The 19705-nt window shown below is 37.3% G+C and overlaps 1 protein-coding gene across 10 annotated transcripts in view; it reads right to left on the bottom strand.

The window, feature by feature from the left end:
* SYNE1 (spectrin repeat containing nuclear envelope protein 1) overlaps positions 1–19705 on the bottom strand; it is a 301154-nt gene that overhangs the window by 118432 nt on the left and 163017 nt on the right. For all 10 annotated transcript variants that reach the window (XM_033512756.1, XM_033512754.1, XM_033512746.1 and 7 more), the window contains 15 exons: positions 18753–19070; positions 17863–18018; positions 17008–17178; positions 15881–16207; positions 14553–14705; positions 13088–13255; positions 11822–11998; positions 10823–10969; positions 9650–9775; positions 7980–8156; positions 6004–6269; positions 3066–5226; positions 2560–2897; positions 1770–1914; positions 570–788 (listed from right to left, as the gene is read on the bottom strand). In XM_033512756.1, the coding sequence (XP_033368647.1) occupies positions 570–788; positions 1770–1914; positions 2560–2897; positions 3066–5226; positions 6004–6269; positions 7980–8156; positions 9650–9775; positions 10823–10969; positions 11822–11998; positions 13088–13255; positions 14553–14705; positions 15881–16207; positions 17008–17178; positions 17863–18018; positions 18753–19070 (5049 nt within the window). The remainder of the gene's footprint in view (positions 1–569; positions 789–1769; positions 1915–2559; positions 2898–3065; positions 5227–6003; positions 6270–7979; positions 8157–9649; positions 9776–10822; positions 10970–11821; positions 11999–13087; positions 13256–14552; positions 14706–15880; positions 16208–17007; positions 17179–17862; positions 18019–18752; positions 19071–19705) is intronic.

The following is a 19705-nucleotide window of genomic DNA, read 5'->3' as shown; positions in this document are numbered from 1 at the left end:
GCTCTACCCTGGGGCACACCCATATTTGGCACAAGTCATGCATTTAACAAAATTATTATCCTCATTCTTAGAGAACCTGCTATCTGGGCATAAATAATGGACAATGACAGATAAAAAGAGTAGTAGGATATAAGGGGAAAAAAAGACATATGATCGATGAGCAGTGACAGGCATTATTATCACTTCTTGCACTTAAAAGGAGCAACTACATGTTCTTCACGAAAAAGAAAAAAGAAGAAAAAAGAAAGAGAGAAGAAAGAGAGAAGAAAGAAAAAAAAAAAAGAGGTTAACATAATTGAGAACATCTGAGGAGAAGTAACAGGAGAACAATCTAAAGAATCATCAGAAATCTACTGTTACTATACATGTAGGCATAGAGAAGAACAGTCCAAACTTTGGAGGCAACGATTCTAAACCTGGATCTTCCATAGCTGTGCTTTTCTGATCTGAGGGAAAAAATCAGTGATTTTTGCTATCAGTTTTCCCTACCTCAAGATGATTAATAAGGCAGCATAATGAGGAAAAATCTATTTTTCCTCAAGGGAGGATTTACCAAGACTAGAATTTACCTTATCATTAAAACCCTTCCATTCCTGCAGTGCATCTTCTAAAATTTTCTCTTGCTCCTGGGCTACATTCCGGAGCCGTGTCCAGCGCTGCCAAACTGTTGTCATGGACCTACTTATAGATGCCTTACTGGCATCATTGCTGATTTTTTCCAGCTGCAAAGCCTTCTCTTCTAGGGCTGTGATCTTCTCATGGAAAGAATTCACTACGGACACAAGAGTCTGAAAAAGCAAAAATAAGCACTGTTTTCCTTTTCCACAAGACTACTCATTAGTATTCAACATGTAGGTAGGTGAACCACCCCCATCCACTGCAGATGAGGAGGAGGTATTGTATTTTGAGTGAGGTGGCTAGGTCTCACTTTATTTCTCATAGGCAGTCATTAGCTACAGCTGCTTGGTCCAAAATAAAAGCTTCTGGAAGTAGCAGAAATCTGGTGTAATCAGCTTTTCTCTTGCTTGATAGTCCCTCAAAAGGGATGGAAATAAGCATTCAGGGTCCTTCTTATAGCTATGACTGGCTTGTAAACAGACTAAAAATGAAAGAAGCAATTCAGGTGTTTATGTAGGTTTATGTCAGGTTATGTATATTTATGTCCTGTTCATCTTTAACAACATTTTAAATACACAAGGGTCATGGGCAGACATGACATTACTCTTAGGGGAGATTCTTGATATCACAAGACACAGCTGGCAGCATGTCTGAAGTGTCACTGTCTATATTAAAGCAACTGACTAGTACCCTAAAAACCAGGAAGTTTTTTTAAAGCTATATTTCTTGCTTTTAGACTAAACAAGAGTTAATATTAAACTCCAAGTCTTCCTGCTCTAGTAAAACTGTTCCATGATCACAAGTAGCTGGATGTTTCTATTGATCTGAGTTGCTTGAAGGGTGCGTAATTTTGGGGCTTGGAGACCCACAGCTTTTAGGAACCTCCTGACTCTCTGCACTTCTCTACAGTCATAGGCACATAGACAGACAATAAGCTGAAAAGTGATTAAAGATATCTGTCTCCATTGCTCCACAAATAAAATGTGTGTTTTGCACAGCAATAAACATGTCTTGGTGCATTATGACACAGTTAAGTGCTACAGGTAAAGACATAAAAACTCAAATTCATGTTACCACAGGTAGGGATCTACATATTATACATTCATTTTCACTTAAAAAAGAAGGATTTAATGTAATTATCAGGACCTTACCTTATGTGTTAGTAATTTCTCTTCTGCTTCATGAGAAGAAGCTGCTTTTGCTACTGAGAATTCAGATAATTTTTTCTCAGCATCATTCATCACTTCAATAACCTTCTGTCTTGATGTCTGGTACTCCAGCCACTCAGAAGCACACCTTAAACAAATACAGTTTCAGAAAGAACAACTTAATGCTATATAAAAACATTTGAAAATCAGATATACTATTGTACCTAGTTTTCAATGCAACAGCTTGGTTCTGCTGTTACACAGTATTTTTCAAGAAGAAGAAAGATTATTGGGAAACAGCATAGATAGAAGCATATGGTCCTGGTTTTCAGCTATGCCTTACAGAAAACACACCTGGGCATTTAATAGCCCTTATCTGACTTTTCCTCAGAGATTGCCCATGTTGTGGTTTAAACCTACCCAAACTTACAGAATTCAGTAGTTATGCTTGTTAAAAAGGTACTTCCTTTTAGTTCAAAATGTCTGCTTCAATTTAAATTGTTTGTGCATACATCTTGTGTCAGGTGAAATAAAGAACAATTATTCCCTACTCCTCTTCTCTGTGTGGTTCCAAGCTTAACATAATTCTACCAGAGCATCTTTAAGATCACACAACTAGTCGGTCAAGGACAGAAAAGAAAGCAGAATCCAAGAGCACTGCATACCCAATATCCACTTCTCTCAAAAGCAGAACAAATATTAAAAAACTTGAATTAATGTTCTGTTTCTTTATTTCATTACCAATAAGATGATCGTAAAATGAAAGAATTAAAAAAAAAAAAGAAGAATATACCTTTGTAATTGCTCTTGCTGGGTTTTAGCTTCTTGCTCTGTCACTTTAGCCTTTTCCTCCAATGCAGCTACATTCTGCACCAGCTGTTCGCTTGCTGTGGCTTGTAAAAAGGGCTCTATCTCAGACACAAGGCCTTGTAACACTTTCAAATTATCGTTAAACTGACTTTCTGTTATGAAAAATTCAACATGATTCCTTAGATTCTCCTCAGAGTTCTCAACATCTAGACCACTTCTTGCTAATTGTAGAAATTCCTGAGCATCTTCCAGCCAGTCATTTGCTATCTGCATCACTTGGTAGTACCTCTGGCAGAGGCCATATGCTTTATTCAAGGAAGCCTGAAATAAAAGGGAGAGTCACAAACATAAAACCACATTAACCTGTGTAATTTAAAAAACAGTAGGGTTACTAAACAGTCTTTCTATGATGATTGTAAAGATAAAGCCACAGAGCCATCTTTTTCAGCTTTGTGACCAAGAAACTAATGATGGTTTGGGTGGACTAACCTGTCTCACATGTATAGCTTCTTGAACTTCACCATCCAGTTCTGCCAGCTCAGCAAGAGTGTTTTCCAGGTCAGCAGGTATCAGCTCCTTTGCTTTCATATAGCGCTCCTTCTCTTTATTGCTCAGTGCATTCATTATTCTGAGGCTCGACTGGACTTCTTCTTGATGGATCTGAACCTTTCGGATTTCTTCTTGGATGCTTTGCAATTTGAGGTCCAAACTTATTGTTCCATTAAGTTCTGTTTTCACCCACCTCAACCAGTCGAGTGAGCGGCAGATCTCTGTCTTGAAGTCAATGCTCTGCACAAGTCTGTTCTCACACTCCATCACCGTGTCAACAATGGCAGAATGCAAAGACTTCAGCTTCTCTTGCCAAGCCTGAACTTGGTGGTTTGTTGTCTCATATGCAGATGGGTCAACCTGAGGAGAAAGGGTTTCTAGATGTTCAGTTATTCGCTTCAGAAGACTTCCTGAGTCTTGCAAGCTGCCCACCAGAGAGTGGTATATTTTCAACTTTTCTTCTATTGGGAGAGTTTCTTCATTCACCTTAACCTGCTCCTTTTTCACTGCTTCTAGCTGTGCCTCAAACTGCATACACATCTTCTCATGCTCCTGGCATGCTTCTATTGTGTCTTCCAACAGGTTAATTTTCTGTTCTATTTGCCTCTTCAACTTGTGATATAGTGTGGCAAGTTTTAACATCTCATCTGGCTGCCAGGGCTGGCCAGTGCTTCGAAAAGCCTCCTTCTTCTGGTTCAGTTCATCCACTGCTGCAGCAAGGCTCATGGCTTCACCTAAGAGATCTCTGTAGGCTTGCTGGAGTGACACAGCTTCTTTGGCTGAGACAGCAGCTGGAGCTTTGTCCATGTTAATAAACTGGTCTTCTAGCTCAGTCAGAGCTTTACTCGTCAACTCGATCAAAGAGGCATACTCTTTTCTGGCGTAAATGGCTTCCTGAACCTTATATAGCTTTTCTTTTGCCAGAGCAGTGACAATATTGAATTGCTGAGGGAGGCTGTTAAGTTTTTCATCTAGATAAGAATGATCTACTTCATTAAGCGATGGTAGGACTTCTTGGCCATCTCTTTGCAGTGTAAGTAGCAGATTTTCATATTCTGGAGATTGCTCAAGAATCTGTTGATATTTTGCCAACTGGCTGTGTAACTCAGTGTTAGAATTCATTACATTGACTTCTGGGAATGTGACAATATCAGCTTGTTTTAGCCAATGGCAAACTTTATCCAAATCTTCTTTGAAATATTTCCTGGAAACAATATTTTTCTCCAGTTCTAACAACCTCTGGTTACACTTTTGTAAAACAGTGTCGTATACATTCTGTAGTTCTTGCAGTTTACCTAACACCTCTCTCTTCTCTTGATTTGTTGCTTCTTTCATTAAATCCCTTCCTTGAGCCCACAACCCTGTGACCTCATTTTGACAGGCCTTCAGATTAGCCTGGGTATTCTTACAAGTCCTGATTTGTTTATTCACATCTTCTGGCAAAAGACAAATGTGTTCTGGAAACATCACCTTCTTCTCATGCTGATGAATTTGGTTTGTAGCCTCAAAGACTGCCATGAGAAATTGGGTCTTTTCAGACAGTGCTTTATTCAGGTGTTTTCTCCTCTGGCCAACCAGATCGCTGAGACAAGCCACGTGGTGCTGCGCATCAGACACTGTTTTCTGCAGTTCTTGCCTTTCATTGAGCCCTAGGTTGGTCATCACCCTGTCAGCATCCTTCACAAGCATCTTCAGAAGCAGCTGTTTGGCTTCAAGCTCACTGCAAATGGTAAGATGATCCATGAGAAGAGTCTGAGCCATATCTGGAGGAGGGCTCTGTTTAAGAGCCTCCGAGACACTAGGTTGCTGTTCCTCTGCCCATTCCATTAGTTCCTGAAATTTGGAATGCACCAAGCTGAGCTCTTCTAAGGTTGAAACAGAAACTTGAATTTTCCGTTTGACAAGGTCCTCCAGCTGAGTCCAGCGCTGTTCAAAATGACTGAATTGCTCCTTTACTAATTCTTTATCATCAAGATTCAAATGTTCTATCATATTCTGCTTCTGATCTTTCAAATCTTCCAGAGCAAATCTCCTTTCCTGTAGTGCAACTGCCAGTTTTTGCAAAGCTTCAAGGTGCACATTTGTACTTTCAGCATCAGATCTGTTATCAAAAAGGACAGGACAAAAATGAGTTATTAGATCCTATTTCAAGGATTCTAAAAGAAGTCAGGATTAATTATAAGCCATACTGAAATCAATGTGATAAAAAGACCTACAGTTTTCAGATTCACTTGAAGGTAGCAGCCTTGAACACTGATTAAAAAACTTCACAAATTTATTCCCTTTCATCTTCGCTATGGTCATCAGGCTGACCATACACATTTACATGAATACAGTCCACACTGACTGTATAGCACATACGAACAACAGCAAGTTTTGAGGTTGAAGTGAATCTTGTTCCATGACAGTGACAGGAGCAGCAATACACTCCCAATTCTATTCACAGCTGGTATGCTTATCCTATGCAAAGCAGCTGCAAATATTTAGGACTAGTTATTAAGCTTTAATATAATAGTCTAACAGATATAACACCGTATCACAATGAAAATGAACCAGTGAATGAGCCATGAATTCATGAACCACCACAAATGAAGGGGTTCAAATGAAATAGGCAACCTTCTTGAAACATCAGGAAATGCTCTACCCTGAGACAGGATCAATCGGTACTTGCCTTAAAGACAAACACTGAAGACCTGGCGTATCAAATGCTCTTTATCTCAACAGAAATGATTAATTGCCTGATAATTAATAAGGGACGTGTGCTTTTAATTAAGCATGCAAAAAGGGATTTTTAACAGCTCCTGCTTAAAGACACTCTGTAAGCAGCACTTCCAGCATGTATGCACAGTTTGCTTTGTGGATGTGACTCCTTTTTTACCTAGCAAGGTTGTCCCACTCTTTTGTGAGCTTTTCCAGGAAAACTTCAACGACATTCATGCGATCATGGTAATCCCTTGTCCTCTGCAGATCCTCCTCCCTCTGCATGAGCAAACTATGTGTCTGAAGGCAGAGATCCAGCCACTGGTTGCTCAGCTCTCCTATTTCCTTGTGTTCAGGTGATTCCTGCCCTTGGGTTAGTTTGTTCATCTTCTCAGTCACAGAGGTGAGATCTGACTGCTTAGACTGCAACTTCTGACTGAATTCCTGAAAAAGATACAAGTTGAACCCAATATAATAACATGCATTCAAAATTACAAAATGAAATTTAAATAAAAGCTCTGAAATAAATAAATTGCATATAGACAAATTATATATATTATATTAGTATATAGACTGCCCAGGACAATGCTCTGCCAATGTAAATTGGAAGAAGTGTTTTCACTCCTCTCCAAACCCTCCTCCCCATCTTCTCACATAAAACAAGTTTGTAATAGATGCTAAAGCAAACCAGAGGAGTTTCCAAGTGCCAGTGATAAACAGAATTCGTGATTCACATCCTGTTGTCCAGGCTTCTGGACTAGCACAGCTCCCACCTTACACTAAAACATGCAAGGTAGTCTTGAATCTCACAAGAATAATTCATTTTCCCAGCACTATTACTAACTCATTTTTTTCCTTTTTCATTAGAGACTAAAAATAGGAAGCAGAATCCATGAGTCAGTGAGCCTCCATATCCATGCTCTGTATTGTTCCTACTTCTGTAACAGCAACTGTTACCACTGTCATTATGGAAACAAAACCATGGATTACCTAGGTATGATTGCTATCTGAGCTAATAATTAGTAACTAAAAGAGTTCATCTGCATACACATCCTACCAAATAAGAAGTCAGAGAGATCCCAAAAAGAATACACAATATACAGACAACTAAAATTAAACAAATATTTTTCAGTCCTTACATACTAAGGTAAATATAATCTTTTCCTAACTAGTTCCAGTTACTACAACTAAACAAGCATGCCCATGTCCAGCTCTGCCTCATTCCTCTTCATGATGGCTTCAAACAGAGCTAGGTATCTTCCTTTACCAGGGCAAATTATTAGAAAAAACACACCTTGTGCCACATCTAACAGTACAGCAGGTGTCTCCCTTTCATTATAATCCAAAGCTACTGACTGAAAGAGTAAAGAAATAGGGACTCCTTCATCTTCCTGGACTCTAATGATAGCTGGTATAACAGCTTTCAGTCCAAATTGTGCTGAGGCATCTTCAAAGGCTTTGACTTTGTTCCAAAGTATGAGTAGAAGAGATGTGGAGAGGAAGTGATGTTTACTTTTCACCTAACTCTTGGCACATCAGAAAAAAGAATACAAGCAAAGTCTAGAACAAAAATGCAAACCCCACATATTTAATAATTTGTTGAAGAAATGATCTTTTTCTTAAGTTACTGGTTATGATGTGTACAGAATGGTCATAAAATGTCTCTTTTCTGGAATGAATGAGAGAGAGAAGATATGAAGGCATTTTTCTCATTAATTAAATTGTGTTTCTGTAACACCTCTTCTTAGAGATCAGCAACATCAGATAGTTTTGTTGACTAATTTTGAAATACTTCTAAACTATTTAGAAGTATAGAAATAAAATAATTTAGCAAATACAGTTTGCATATCTTCAGGTCCACTGTGATCAGCATTTACTCTACTCTAAAAGCAAAGGCAAATCAGATAGTAGGCTGAAAGTTGTCTATTATTTAAAAAAAAATAACTAAGCTAGAAAAATACTAAAGTATTTTTGCTCTCTGAATCACCCTGCAGCATCAACAAGGAAACACTCTTTCCTCTATCTCCTCCGCTCTTGCTTAGAGCATATTAGCCATTGTATGCAGTATGTGCATACAATATAAATCATAAAATACTATCAGCCACAGGATGAAATTCTTCCTTACCTTCTGTTCTTAACCCAAAGTTTCCTTACCTTAACCTGGAGTACCATATTCTGGGCAATATTTAGCTCCAACTCTGCCCGTCTCCTTTTTAAATTCTGCAGTTGTTGATCTGCATCCTGGAAATAGATCCAGAGCTCAGCCTTCAGTTGTTTGATCTCTTCCCAACCTTGAGACAAATACTGTGAGTGCATTATCTGTTGCTCAATCTAGAAGAAAAGAAATGAAAAGGAGTAGGAATGCTTTAATGCATCTATTTTTGGAGAATGGAGGATGAATACCATTCTTCCTCTGAGCACAATACTGTACTAAAGCAATTTCTGCACCAGATTCTGAAGGGGCTAATATTATCCACAAAAAGAGTCTTAACCTTCAAAAGTCACAAAAATTGTACCTATCAAAGGAAATCTGTCTAACAACAACAACAACAACAAAAAAATAAATTAATTATCATCCACCCTTGAGAGAAGCAACTAAGTTTGTAAGTGGTTGTATTTCAATGCTCTGTCTTCTGTTAATGCTTAAATTAATTGTATAATTTAGTCTACTGCATGCCAAGAATATTGTTAGAGTGTACCCTACAGAAAAGTTTCAACTAAACACTTCCATTTAATTTGCTTAGCCCAGTTATTTTGCCTATATGCCTCTTCTAAAATGCCAGTAAAAAGAATGCTTACCAGACCTGAGCCCATCAATCCTCTTACACCAATAGTGACACAGCTGCTTTTGCTCTAAATACAGCAGTCTGGTGCCTTTAAGATTTAGACACTCAACCAGCTTAGTACTCAGCACTATACCATCTGTGATTTCTTAAAAACGTTTCACTGCTTTGTATGTCAAAGGAGAATCTTATTCTGATGGTTGGGATGTTTTTCAGCCATTCTTGGACTGCCACATTTTTATGGGTTATTTGGATTTGTACAATTCCCTTCTCTGGTATGGAATACTGTTACTGTATGTATTAGATTTTTACTCTTGTTAGAAGTAGTTTCAAAACCTTGGTTGTGTGTCTGTGTAAGAGAGACTAAATTTTTCATGTTTACAAAAAGAGGAATGTTTATAATTCTTCTTTTCCAATAACTTAAGTTTATAGGTCTATTTTAAACCTAAGCATTAAGTGACTTGAAAACTTAAAATTGAGGAACACTTCTATAAATTAATATAGAAAATTTATGCTGAAATAAATGCACTTTGAGTCATGAACTGAATCATCATGATTTTTATTTTTGTGATGATTATTGTATTAGTAATCTCTTAATATAGGCCAATATTAACATCAGTCTATTGTTGAATAAATAACAACAATAAGATATGTCTCAGATTTAGTAAAACACAAAGAAGATTAGACTGAATTGTGTTTTTTTAAAATATAACTTGAATCAGGTTTTCTTCCACAGAATAATATTTCTGTAGCTGTAGATCAACATCTTGTAACATTGCCTAAGTACCTTTTGCTACCTTAGTTGCATGTCTTTTTATTAGTACCAGGATGGAAATGTATGGATTTAATAATTTTAAAAAAAAAGCAGCAGGCAGCAGAAAGAGAAAACTATTTAACTATCTCTACAGAAATACTTAAGATGAAAGTAAGAAGACATTTCTTTAAACCATTACCCAATGTGACCTTTCAAAAGGGAACAGATCAAGGCAGAATTAAAGCTCTAAATAGGATTAAAAGTGGGTTGTTGTGGTTATCTTGTACCGTTTGTTTCGTTTGTTGAATATCTGCTGCTGTACTCTTCACTGTGGCGTCTGACAGATCACACATGGAGCACAGAAGATCCAAGTATGTATTGGCCTGCTCCTGCAGAGCCCGGAAATGTTTAACCTGAGGGAAGACAACTCAAAAATGAACCCTGAGATGGTGGAAATAATATCTTGTCTTATTACAATCATACATTTTAGTATTTTTACTTTGCCTTCTTTTTTTTTTTTTCCCATAAAATTAAATGTAGAAATACATTCTTTTTTAGATAAGGTTGCTATGTTATAATTATAGAAAGGAATAATCCTTAAAAACTTGATTATTATCCAATTACCAAAGCACCTGGAGACATATGAAGTAGCTAGCTTATTTCTTGGATAGAAACACACATTCTCAGCACAGGGACAGAACTTCCCAATATGAATGGGAACCAGAGCTTTATGGGATTATCAATGTGTCCTGATAAATTTTCCAGTGTCTGACAGATCATGAGAAATTCATCTTAGTGGCACTTAGGTGCTGGTCTCACTGTCTCAACCTGCTTCCCCTGCCCTGGTAGTATTTCTGCCATCTCTAATATTTCAAGGTCTCTATTAAGCGAGAAAATGGATGAGACAGCTCTGAATTCCAGCATTTTTAGCATCTTACCAGTCAAATTTAAAACCAAGTTACAAATCCAATGTAAAACGTTTTGTCACTAAGAATAATCAAGATGCAAAATGAAAGAATTCTTCAATAAGGGCTACAGGCAGTTCTCTGCTCTTAGACTGAAAAATTGTTTTAATTGCCTGATAACTGACTCTGTGTCCATGCGAGTGTGAAAACAGGTCTCATAAAGAACAGTAAACAGATGGGCAACTGGTTAAGCAGAAAGACACAACCCTTCTGCTAAACACATCTATGGAATATCTGAGCAGATTTATCTAACCAGCCAACATTTTTCAGGTAACGTGTTTCTAAGCATTAAGCAGAGCTAGCAAAAGCCCTCTGATTTTTCACCTAAAAAGTTATTTTACATTCCAGGCATTCCTTTTGGGCTTGGGAATGAACACTGAGACTATATAGCTTTCTGAGAAGGGTAGAAAATACAGAATTTCTAGAAATTTAAATCTCTTATCTGAACTCACCTTGTTAAGAATAACTGAGCTTTTCCAAGTGCTAAACTTTTACCTGTTTAACTGCATCTGCCAGGCTGAAAGGTGTCCAAGTAGGTGGCTTTAGCTCTGACTGCACTGTAGACAGCCAAGTCTGGCACTGTTGAAGAGTATCCTGATGATTAACATGCTTCTGGAGCTCATGTTCCAAAGTCTGGTACACCTAAAAAAACATTTTGTAAATTTATCACATTTTCAAATACCACCACTGTCTCTCTTTTCCTACCTTGAAAACTGCCGATAGAATAGAATTATTAAGACTTTGATTATTTTAGCCCTTGTACATGAAAGTACCAAGGGCTGAAAGCTCCTTAAACTCTCTCTGCACACTGCTAACATGCGAAGAAGACGGACAACATTTAATGCACGGCTTCTGGAAAGAAAAAATAGAGATGCAAATGAAGAGCATGCTCTCTTTCTTCTTTATCCATCATTTTTGCGTTGACTTTGTATGAGATTATTTTTGTTTATTTTTGGGTTGTTTTGTTTAGGGTTTTTTGGGTTTTGTTTGTTTTGTTTTGGTTTTTTTTGACTGCTGGCTTGATCTCCTAATTGGGTTAACAGAATGACCCAGCTGGCCCCTCTTAACTGCATATTCTGGTTTTAATAAGGGAGACAGTACTTCCTAGAACATACTTGAGACCTGTTTATGTATGCATGTAAACTAACAACACTAAGACTGCAATTTTCTCCCTAGCTTTTGAAGTAGAAAAGGTCTAATTTTTTTTTGCTGCAGCTGCTCTAAAATTAGTGTAACATGAAGGTAGTGAGCATGTGGAAAGATAAAGGTAAGAACTGATAGGCCACTACTTTTGCTGGTTGCAAGAGGTTTGGATCACAAAGAAATTCAGCTGTAGCACAGGAATTATGAAGTGCTCAGTAATCTGTAGGCTCAATTGAAATGAAAACAGTAGGAAGAGTTATATACCATTTAAAGAAATAACTCACAGAAATAATAATGAACTTTATTTTAAAAGGCATTAAAAAAATAATTTTGAAACAAGACAAGACTTACTCTTTGGGCTGTGCTACATATGGCAGAATAGCTGTCCCTTGTGCCCTGAAGATGGCTTTGTATATTTTGCTTAAATTTTGCTTGAAGATGTTCCGAGCATTGACTGATCAGGTAATCACCTTTACTCTTGAGGTTGTTCAAACGATCTTCAAATCCAGCAATTTCTTCCATGATAGCCTAAGAAACAGATAAAATACTTTTGAAGATTCATGCTGTGATGCAGAATGTTTTTTCTCCCACCTTTAAACACTTTTCATTTTCAGATTTGGGGAAAAAAAACAGACAACATGTGTTGTCATGGTCAAGCTACTGGATTGCATGCTCATTGTAAAGTCATTGTCAAAAGTTTTTACACAGATACCCCACAGAAACAGCAGCAGCACTGTCATAATGTATAAACACTCCCTGCTCAGACCCCATGACGATGCTTAATCTTCATTTGTTGCATGCTCTTCAGGGCTTCCCCAGCTTCTCTTTTGTCTAGCAATGCAAACTAAATCTCATGCTGAATCATATCTCATTCCATGAGCCGTTTCACAGCAGACAGTTCTTTTCATTGACTTTGGTGGAGCCAATTTTTTATCTAAGGAGGTTACTTAAAGAATAACCAATATTTGCCACTGGAATCTCAGTTTCAGGCAGTGGTAGGTTGGATTTTGCTCTCTTTTATCTTCTAGAAAGCATTGGCTATCAAGGTATCAAATGATTCGCACTAACAGCAACCATAACAACACCTTGAATAAAACCAATGGAAAAAATGCTACAAACTAATGGAAGAACCTAGAATTAGAACAACATAATAGAGGTATGTCTAGTTCTGGCACTTTCTTCTCCATTGCTGTTTTATCAACCACATCCAATTTGGTGACCACATTTCTAAAGTTCTTGTTAGCAGATCCATACCAATAAATTTTTAAATTTAATTTTTTTTTTCACCCTTAAAAGTGCTAGAACAAAAAATACTTCAAGAGTAAAATGACCAGAATCCAGTTTTTGTGGTTCACTTCCTGAGAAGTCTCAGGGAAAATCTGACACAGAATTCAGATCAGAGTACAACAAAGCTCTTTGTGCAAATGCAGGTTCATCCAGAAACTATGCTAACAACAAGCCAGATTTGTTAACTGCATTAATGACAATGATGCTTATTTACACAGCAGCAAGAGAAATAAAACAGGGGCGTGACAAATAATTAGAGCTCTGGAGCAGAGGCAGAGAAGCAAAGAAAAATTCTATTTTACAAAGGAAGATGACCAATAGCAAACCTACCTTGTGGTTAGCTAGCTGCTGAGTGATTATTTCAAGATTGTTGCTTTCCATGAGGTCGGGGCTGGCCAATCTGCTGGACATATGTAATAACCATTTCTCCCCTTCCTGCAAATCACTATTGTAATCCTCATGTTCTTTTACTCTCACCTCTAGGGTTTCAACGTATGCCTGCAGTTCCACAATGCAAACATGCAAACCAAAATTAAATTTTCAGGTAATCACGAGTTCATAAACCCCCCCAAACAAGCCAAAACCCACCAAGAACTCAAAAATATAGTACGAATTATCATCTAAATTTATATTCCTGTGAGGGAATCTCATATGAATAGACTGTAAAAGAAGACATTAAAAGACACATTTATTCTGTGAATAAATCTCTGCAATTAATTACTTTTGTGGTACTGAGCAGTATTTTCACTCCAGATGAAATACTGTACTTTGAAGACTGAGGAAAACACTTGAGAAAATGAATACTGTCAACTTGACATTAAGTTCACTAACAGTTGTTACACACTGAGAGACTGCACTTCACCTACCAAATGCTGCTGCTTACAGCCTTTGCATGTACATACTGCCTGTGTCTGTGGTAGGCAAATTAAGAATGTACACACTGAGTTAAAAAGAATTTACTCTTTTCAGGAAGCTTCTCTAAATTTCAGCCACCAACATTTTATCCAATACAATGGACATCACTTTTTTGGTATGGATCAGAGGCGTGTCTTTAAACTAAATTAACATTTAAAAAAAAAAATCACCATCACCATCTCCTATTGGTGGATAGATTGGCAATTAAAGGTGTCTAGGTCAAACATAAGTACTAACATGGTTTGCAGAGCTTATCCTTGTTAGGAGTATAACCCATTAAAAGCTTTAGGAGTAATCATACTTTAGGATGTATTTAGAAGCATTAGACCTTTCAAAGTACTACATACATATGGACTAATGAATCAATGTTAATTAATAATGCCCTTGCTGAACTAAGTTATATCCATCTTGCAGTTTATTTTCTCTGGTGCCTTTTATTCAATAACTAAAATAAACAGTGTTTGTGGAGATCAAGCAGAGACGAGAGAAAGTACAATCTAAGGGTATCTGTCCCTTCAAGAAATAATGTATTTAGAATTCTAGTAAATGCTTTTAAAAGAAGTTTAAAAGAACACAGACTAGTCACCAATACATATCCCCTTAGTGTTACAAAACACAAAGACCTCACCTGCCACAGACAAAATTATTTTCAGCTACTCTGGTTATGTTTATTTATGTAGTTTTTTCCATATTCAAAATTTGCCTGTCACTTCTGTCCCCCCTCCAAAGGAAAACCAAACCAAACCAAACCAAAACACCGAAAGTAATTAAATGTATCTGGTTCTTTGTACAGACATGACAGCATGAAATAAACAGTTAATTTCTTACAGAGGGGTAAAAATATAGCAAGTTGGAAGAACACAGGTTTCTTCCTTTTTACCTTTGTTTTGCTGCAGAGCTCCTGGTAACTGCTCTGAAGGTCTTGAATGCTGTTCTTTAGAGTCACATCATTCACCAGATCACAAAGTGCCTCTCCCTTTTCAATCACTGACTTTATTGAGGGCTCGTGAGACAGAACAGTCTGTTGTACAGACTACAATGCAAGGAAGAATTAAAATTTATATACCAATCACTGGAGATGTGTTTCACTAACCTCCCTTTGATGTGATGCACAGCCTTCTACCATGGTTTCTATCACCCTTTCCAGATAGGCAGAACTTTGTTTACCAATGCAGGATTCTGTTTCTCAGCCCTGCCCTGGGACAACAACCTTGCACACATCTGCAAACGACTGCTTCTTTTGAGAGTGGCTAGAAGCAAGGCTGACAGTCTGGAGCTGATGAAGCAAAGGGAGTTCATCTGTATGAAGTGGCCAATGCTAGGGGCAAAATTTGCTCAGAGGAACAGATTATGAAAATAGGTGGGAAAGCATTACCAAAGCTGTCCCCTTAATGAGATGGAGTGTGATGAGTGCCTACCACTGTACTCTAGAGAGAACAACTGCCCAAACATGTAGGAAGCAAACACACAGCTGTAACATACAAACTTTGAGCAGGGACTTTAATGAGAAAGCCTTGAAGCAATGCAGGTACTGCTCAGCAATAACCAAAACATTGGTTTGTTGGCAACATTATTTTAGCCACAAATGTAGAGCACAGCACTGTATGGGCTGCTGTGAGGAGAGTTAACTCCACCTCAGCCGAGTGCAGTATACATTTCATGAAACATGTCTAATCCTGGAGTATTTTACAAAAACAACATCATCAGAAAAAATAGGGCTTGTTGGCAAATTTTCTACTCATCGTTAAAATACTAACAAAAATTTGGGAGGTCATAGCAGCTGTCTGGGATATCAGTTGAGCTGGGACATGCAGCTTTAACCAGTCAATGATTAAGTCAAGGTAAACAGTAACAATGTCTGAAGTCAAGAAAGACCAACTGATTTCTATATTCTTTTCAACTGCAATCACCTGTGTTGTTATCAATATAATTACTCATTTGTGCACTTATGAAAGGATTTTGCTCCATTACAGGAAATGTTCAGATATGGAAGCCTTTTTAGGACATTCACATTTCAAATCCAGGGGCTCAGGCTGGTTTGTAAAGGCAGGTATCATTTGTGTTTTCATTGATGCTGATTGGGACATCCAGATCAGAAACACCTCATGTACCTACTGAAGAAACCTGGATACCTTATCAGAGGATTTATTGAGAATTAAAACTAGATGAAAATCAATCTAGTAGTACTAAAAGATAACCCCTTTTTACCTTGTATTTGGACAATTGTGCCTTCTTCTCATAGAGTTCACTCTTTGGCTCCACAGGAGCATGTAAGATGGCTTGGTACTCCATGACCCACTGAGTTTGGGCCTTATACTTGTCTGAGAACTCCTTTACCAGCTGAAGACATTTCTCTGAAGTCATGTGCTCTTTTCTGATGGAACCAGCCAGCTCCTCAAGCTGTTCCACATGATCTCCAATTTCTTTTCTTAGCTGGTCAACTTTGTTTTCTTCCATGTATTTTATAGCTCGTTCCCCCTTCTCACGGGCTGATTTTAGTAAACTGTGGCCTATGTCCATATCACTCAATAGCACCTGTGAAGGAAATCTTGGTTAAAAGAAAATGCATGAAAATGTGCCTTTTTCAAACTTTGCTACAGACACAGAAAAAATTGCTAGGGAAAATGAGTGGACTTTTCAGTACAAAATTGCCTGGAGTTAAGGTGTGTCAAGCTAGAAGGAAGCAGATAAGGCAAATACTTCTGCCCTGCACTGGGCTTGTGAATTAATTTAAAAGAACGAATTTAACAGAAAAATTCAAATTTCTCAGTGAAATGAATTTAAACAGAGAAACTGAGGGCTCCCAGGAAAGGATCTGATTTGGAGAGTAATCCAAATTCTGGAACAGATGAAAGCTTTCCCTTAGTGTATTACATTTAAACTGCTGAAGCTGCAGGACATACAAGAAGCTCATCTACAACTTTTGAGCTCATCTACAACATTTCTACAGCTTTTTCACCCATTGAAACATGGGTGTTTCAATGAAGAGAAATAGGAAGCACTTGTCACAGGGCACAGAAAATAAACAGTTCACAAAAAAAGTATAATTGTGGGGGATTTGGGATATGGGAATTTATTTTAAGTTTCAACCTAACATAAAGCAGATACAAGCATGCCTTATGGAAGGATAGGACTATTACTTAGGACTACTTGTAACTTTGATAGCCAAACTATGATCTAACGAGATGTGGTAACAGAAAGGTTTGTGTGGTCTTATCCCACTATCTTCTCTGGGCAAGATAAGATCAGAATTTTGAGCAGCTGTTAAGTTGTATGTTAAAATACAGCCCCCAGTTCATGAACAAAAACAAAAATTGCATTTAAGAAAGGTGTACCTCTAGTTTCTGCACTTTTTTCTCCATTACTGTTTTATCAACCACGTCAAATTTGGTAATCGCATTTTTGAAGTTCTTGTTAGTAGCTCCATACCAATTTGTGTAAGCACTAAAGGACAATTCTGACTCCTCCAAACAGCGTATTTCCTCTTCCAGAAACTTTACTTGCTCCTTCAAAAAATATGGAAGGTAGGGGGAAGAAACAAGGACCACCCAGACATTTATTATTGCTATTGTTTTAGGATAATAATAAATTGCTTTATTAATAAAATCTATTAAAGATAAAACATGCAGGCTTTGAGTTATTTCATAAATAGTGGATAATTCTTACAGAGCTCTTGTCAGGGTGTACATATGGCAATCACCAATGATAAAACTGAATTAATACTAAACACTGAAAATGTACTCATATTTTGAACTTTGAATTATGACTTGTCATTATAGTACTATGAAGCAATTACTACTTAAAGTAACCTGAAGACTGCACCTTACCAAATAAATTTTTCCCCATACTAATGTGTAACAGTGGCAGCCTGAAACCATTTCTCTAGAGGTCAATCAGCAGTCAAGCATACTTTATTCTGAATTTCTCTCCTGAAACTACCAAAAAAGATACTGACAGGGCATTCTACTTCATTATCCTGATTATGTTTCTGCAATACATTTGACCCAATGAAATCTATCTGTATATGCATATGAATATATACATTATACATGAATATATATGTGAATGGTATGGTATTGAGTCTACAGTAATGAATAGACTCTGACAAAGTCTAATTACAAAAGCTTGTTTGTATTTGCTTCTTAACTGGTAATTTATGATGTTACAATGAATTAGTTTTCATTACTTACCAAGACATGAAGAAGAAGAGTTTGGTAGCGAGATGTAAGCTGCGTAGCCTGACTTCCCATTCTACTTGCAGTGAGATTTTCCTCTAGTATTTGCTGAGCCAATACCCCAACTTCCTCTACATCATCTTTATAGATTGTAATGTCTTCATGCCACTTCTATGAGAAAGAAAGGATCAAACTTATATGACTGATTCAAACTATCAGGAATTTAATTGTAACTAAGTCAGGAAATCATTGAAAAGGAAAACAGATACATGGTTGTAAACATTCATTTACAACTGGAAAATAAACCAGAATTTGATGGAAGTTATTGTAACATGTAACATGCTGGAAAGATTTTCATCCCACATGGACTGCATTTCATTAAAACAGATTCAATACTTTTTGTAAATTTTTTTCCCTTCAAAAAACAATACTAGAAATGCAATCTGTACTTCCTGTAGATTTCACCTGAAGTTTTGAAGATTACTGTAATGTGTAACTTGGCTTAAAATCTGCTTCTTGTGTTTATTCAGAACCATATCTCCTCATTCCAGTGACTAAAGGAGAATTATTACATCAACATAGTGGAGACTTCATAATGCAGTTGGTTAATTAATTTTTTTCCATTCTCTGCTTATCTTTGTACTCAGATACATCTTCACGCAGTACAGAGCATATGAATTACAGATCCCACTGCCAGATTTCAACATTGTTACAGCCATACCTCCACCAGTACAATGGGAGGAACCTAGATCTAGAAGGTGCAAAGCTCTCTTAGATCCATCATTTTAGTCACTAACTCAGAATAAATTGAAAAGCTCGCTCTCATTTTCACAGTGCAACCAGGAATTGACATGGAAACCTCACATACTATTTTGTTTAAGGAATGCCTTAACAATATTCTTTACCTTCATTTGTTGAAGCTGCATTTCTTTTGTTGCTCTACCAGACCTCCTCCCAGTCCTGATAGCAGCTTTCTCCTCCAGGTTGGTTAACCAGTTATTTACCTTCTGAAATTTTTTCTCCATTAACCTCAGTTTGCTCACAGTGGCATTTAATTGGCTTCTTGCTTCAGAAAGCCTGTGCTGATAAACTTGCCAATCCTGCCGTAAGGATTCCAGAGTTCTGTCTTCTATCTGGGGAATACCCCAGGGAATCACCTCCTCTCTGGCATGGACAGCAGCATTCAATAATGCTTGTCCCTCTGCACAGTGGACCTGCAACTCCTGTAAAGGCAGAATTAGTTACATAACCTACACCGACAGCTTTTATCCATAAAAGCTATAAAAACCTCCTTATTACCTTTGAAGACAGCTGGGCATTCCCTTTAGTTATCTATGGTTAAATATATATCGGAGAGTCTTTCTTCTAATAACACCAGTGACAGCATGCTCATTTACAAAGCACACCAAGTATCACTATTACTGACAACTGAACTGCAGAAAATTATTGACAAAGCATGCATTAAATTCTTTTCTCTCCTGCCAAGTTTATCAGTTCTGAAACATTGGCTGCCTGAGCCAGCATGGGATGGATGGAATCCATTCACCACAGCATTAATTCAGAACTTTCCAGATGTGGCAAGCAGACTGCAAGACTGATTCTAAAATTGAATCTCTTTAAAAACTTAAAAGACAGAAATCTTCTAAAATAAACAAACCTATTTATTTTATGTAGGCTTGAGACAACACTCCAGACTAATTTTTGATACCCTCTTCTGGACATATATGGCATTTTCTTGCTTATTAGCACTTAATCAGAAAGTACAAAGTGATTCAATCTGATTAGAAAGCATAACAAGGAAATTACCTTAATGAAACACAATTGTGTTTCATCTCAGATTTCACTTGAAACACATATC

This window comes from Parus major, chromosome 3 (genome assembly GCF_001522545.3).
Source record: "Parus major isolate Abel chromosome 3, Parus_major1.1, whole genome shotgun sequence".
Lineage (NCBI taxonomy): Eukaryota > Metazoa > Chordata > Aves > Passeriformes > Paridae > Parus > Parus major.
This window is presented reverse-complemented; position numbering and strand designations above follow the sequence as displayed.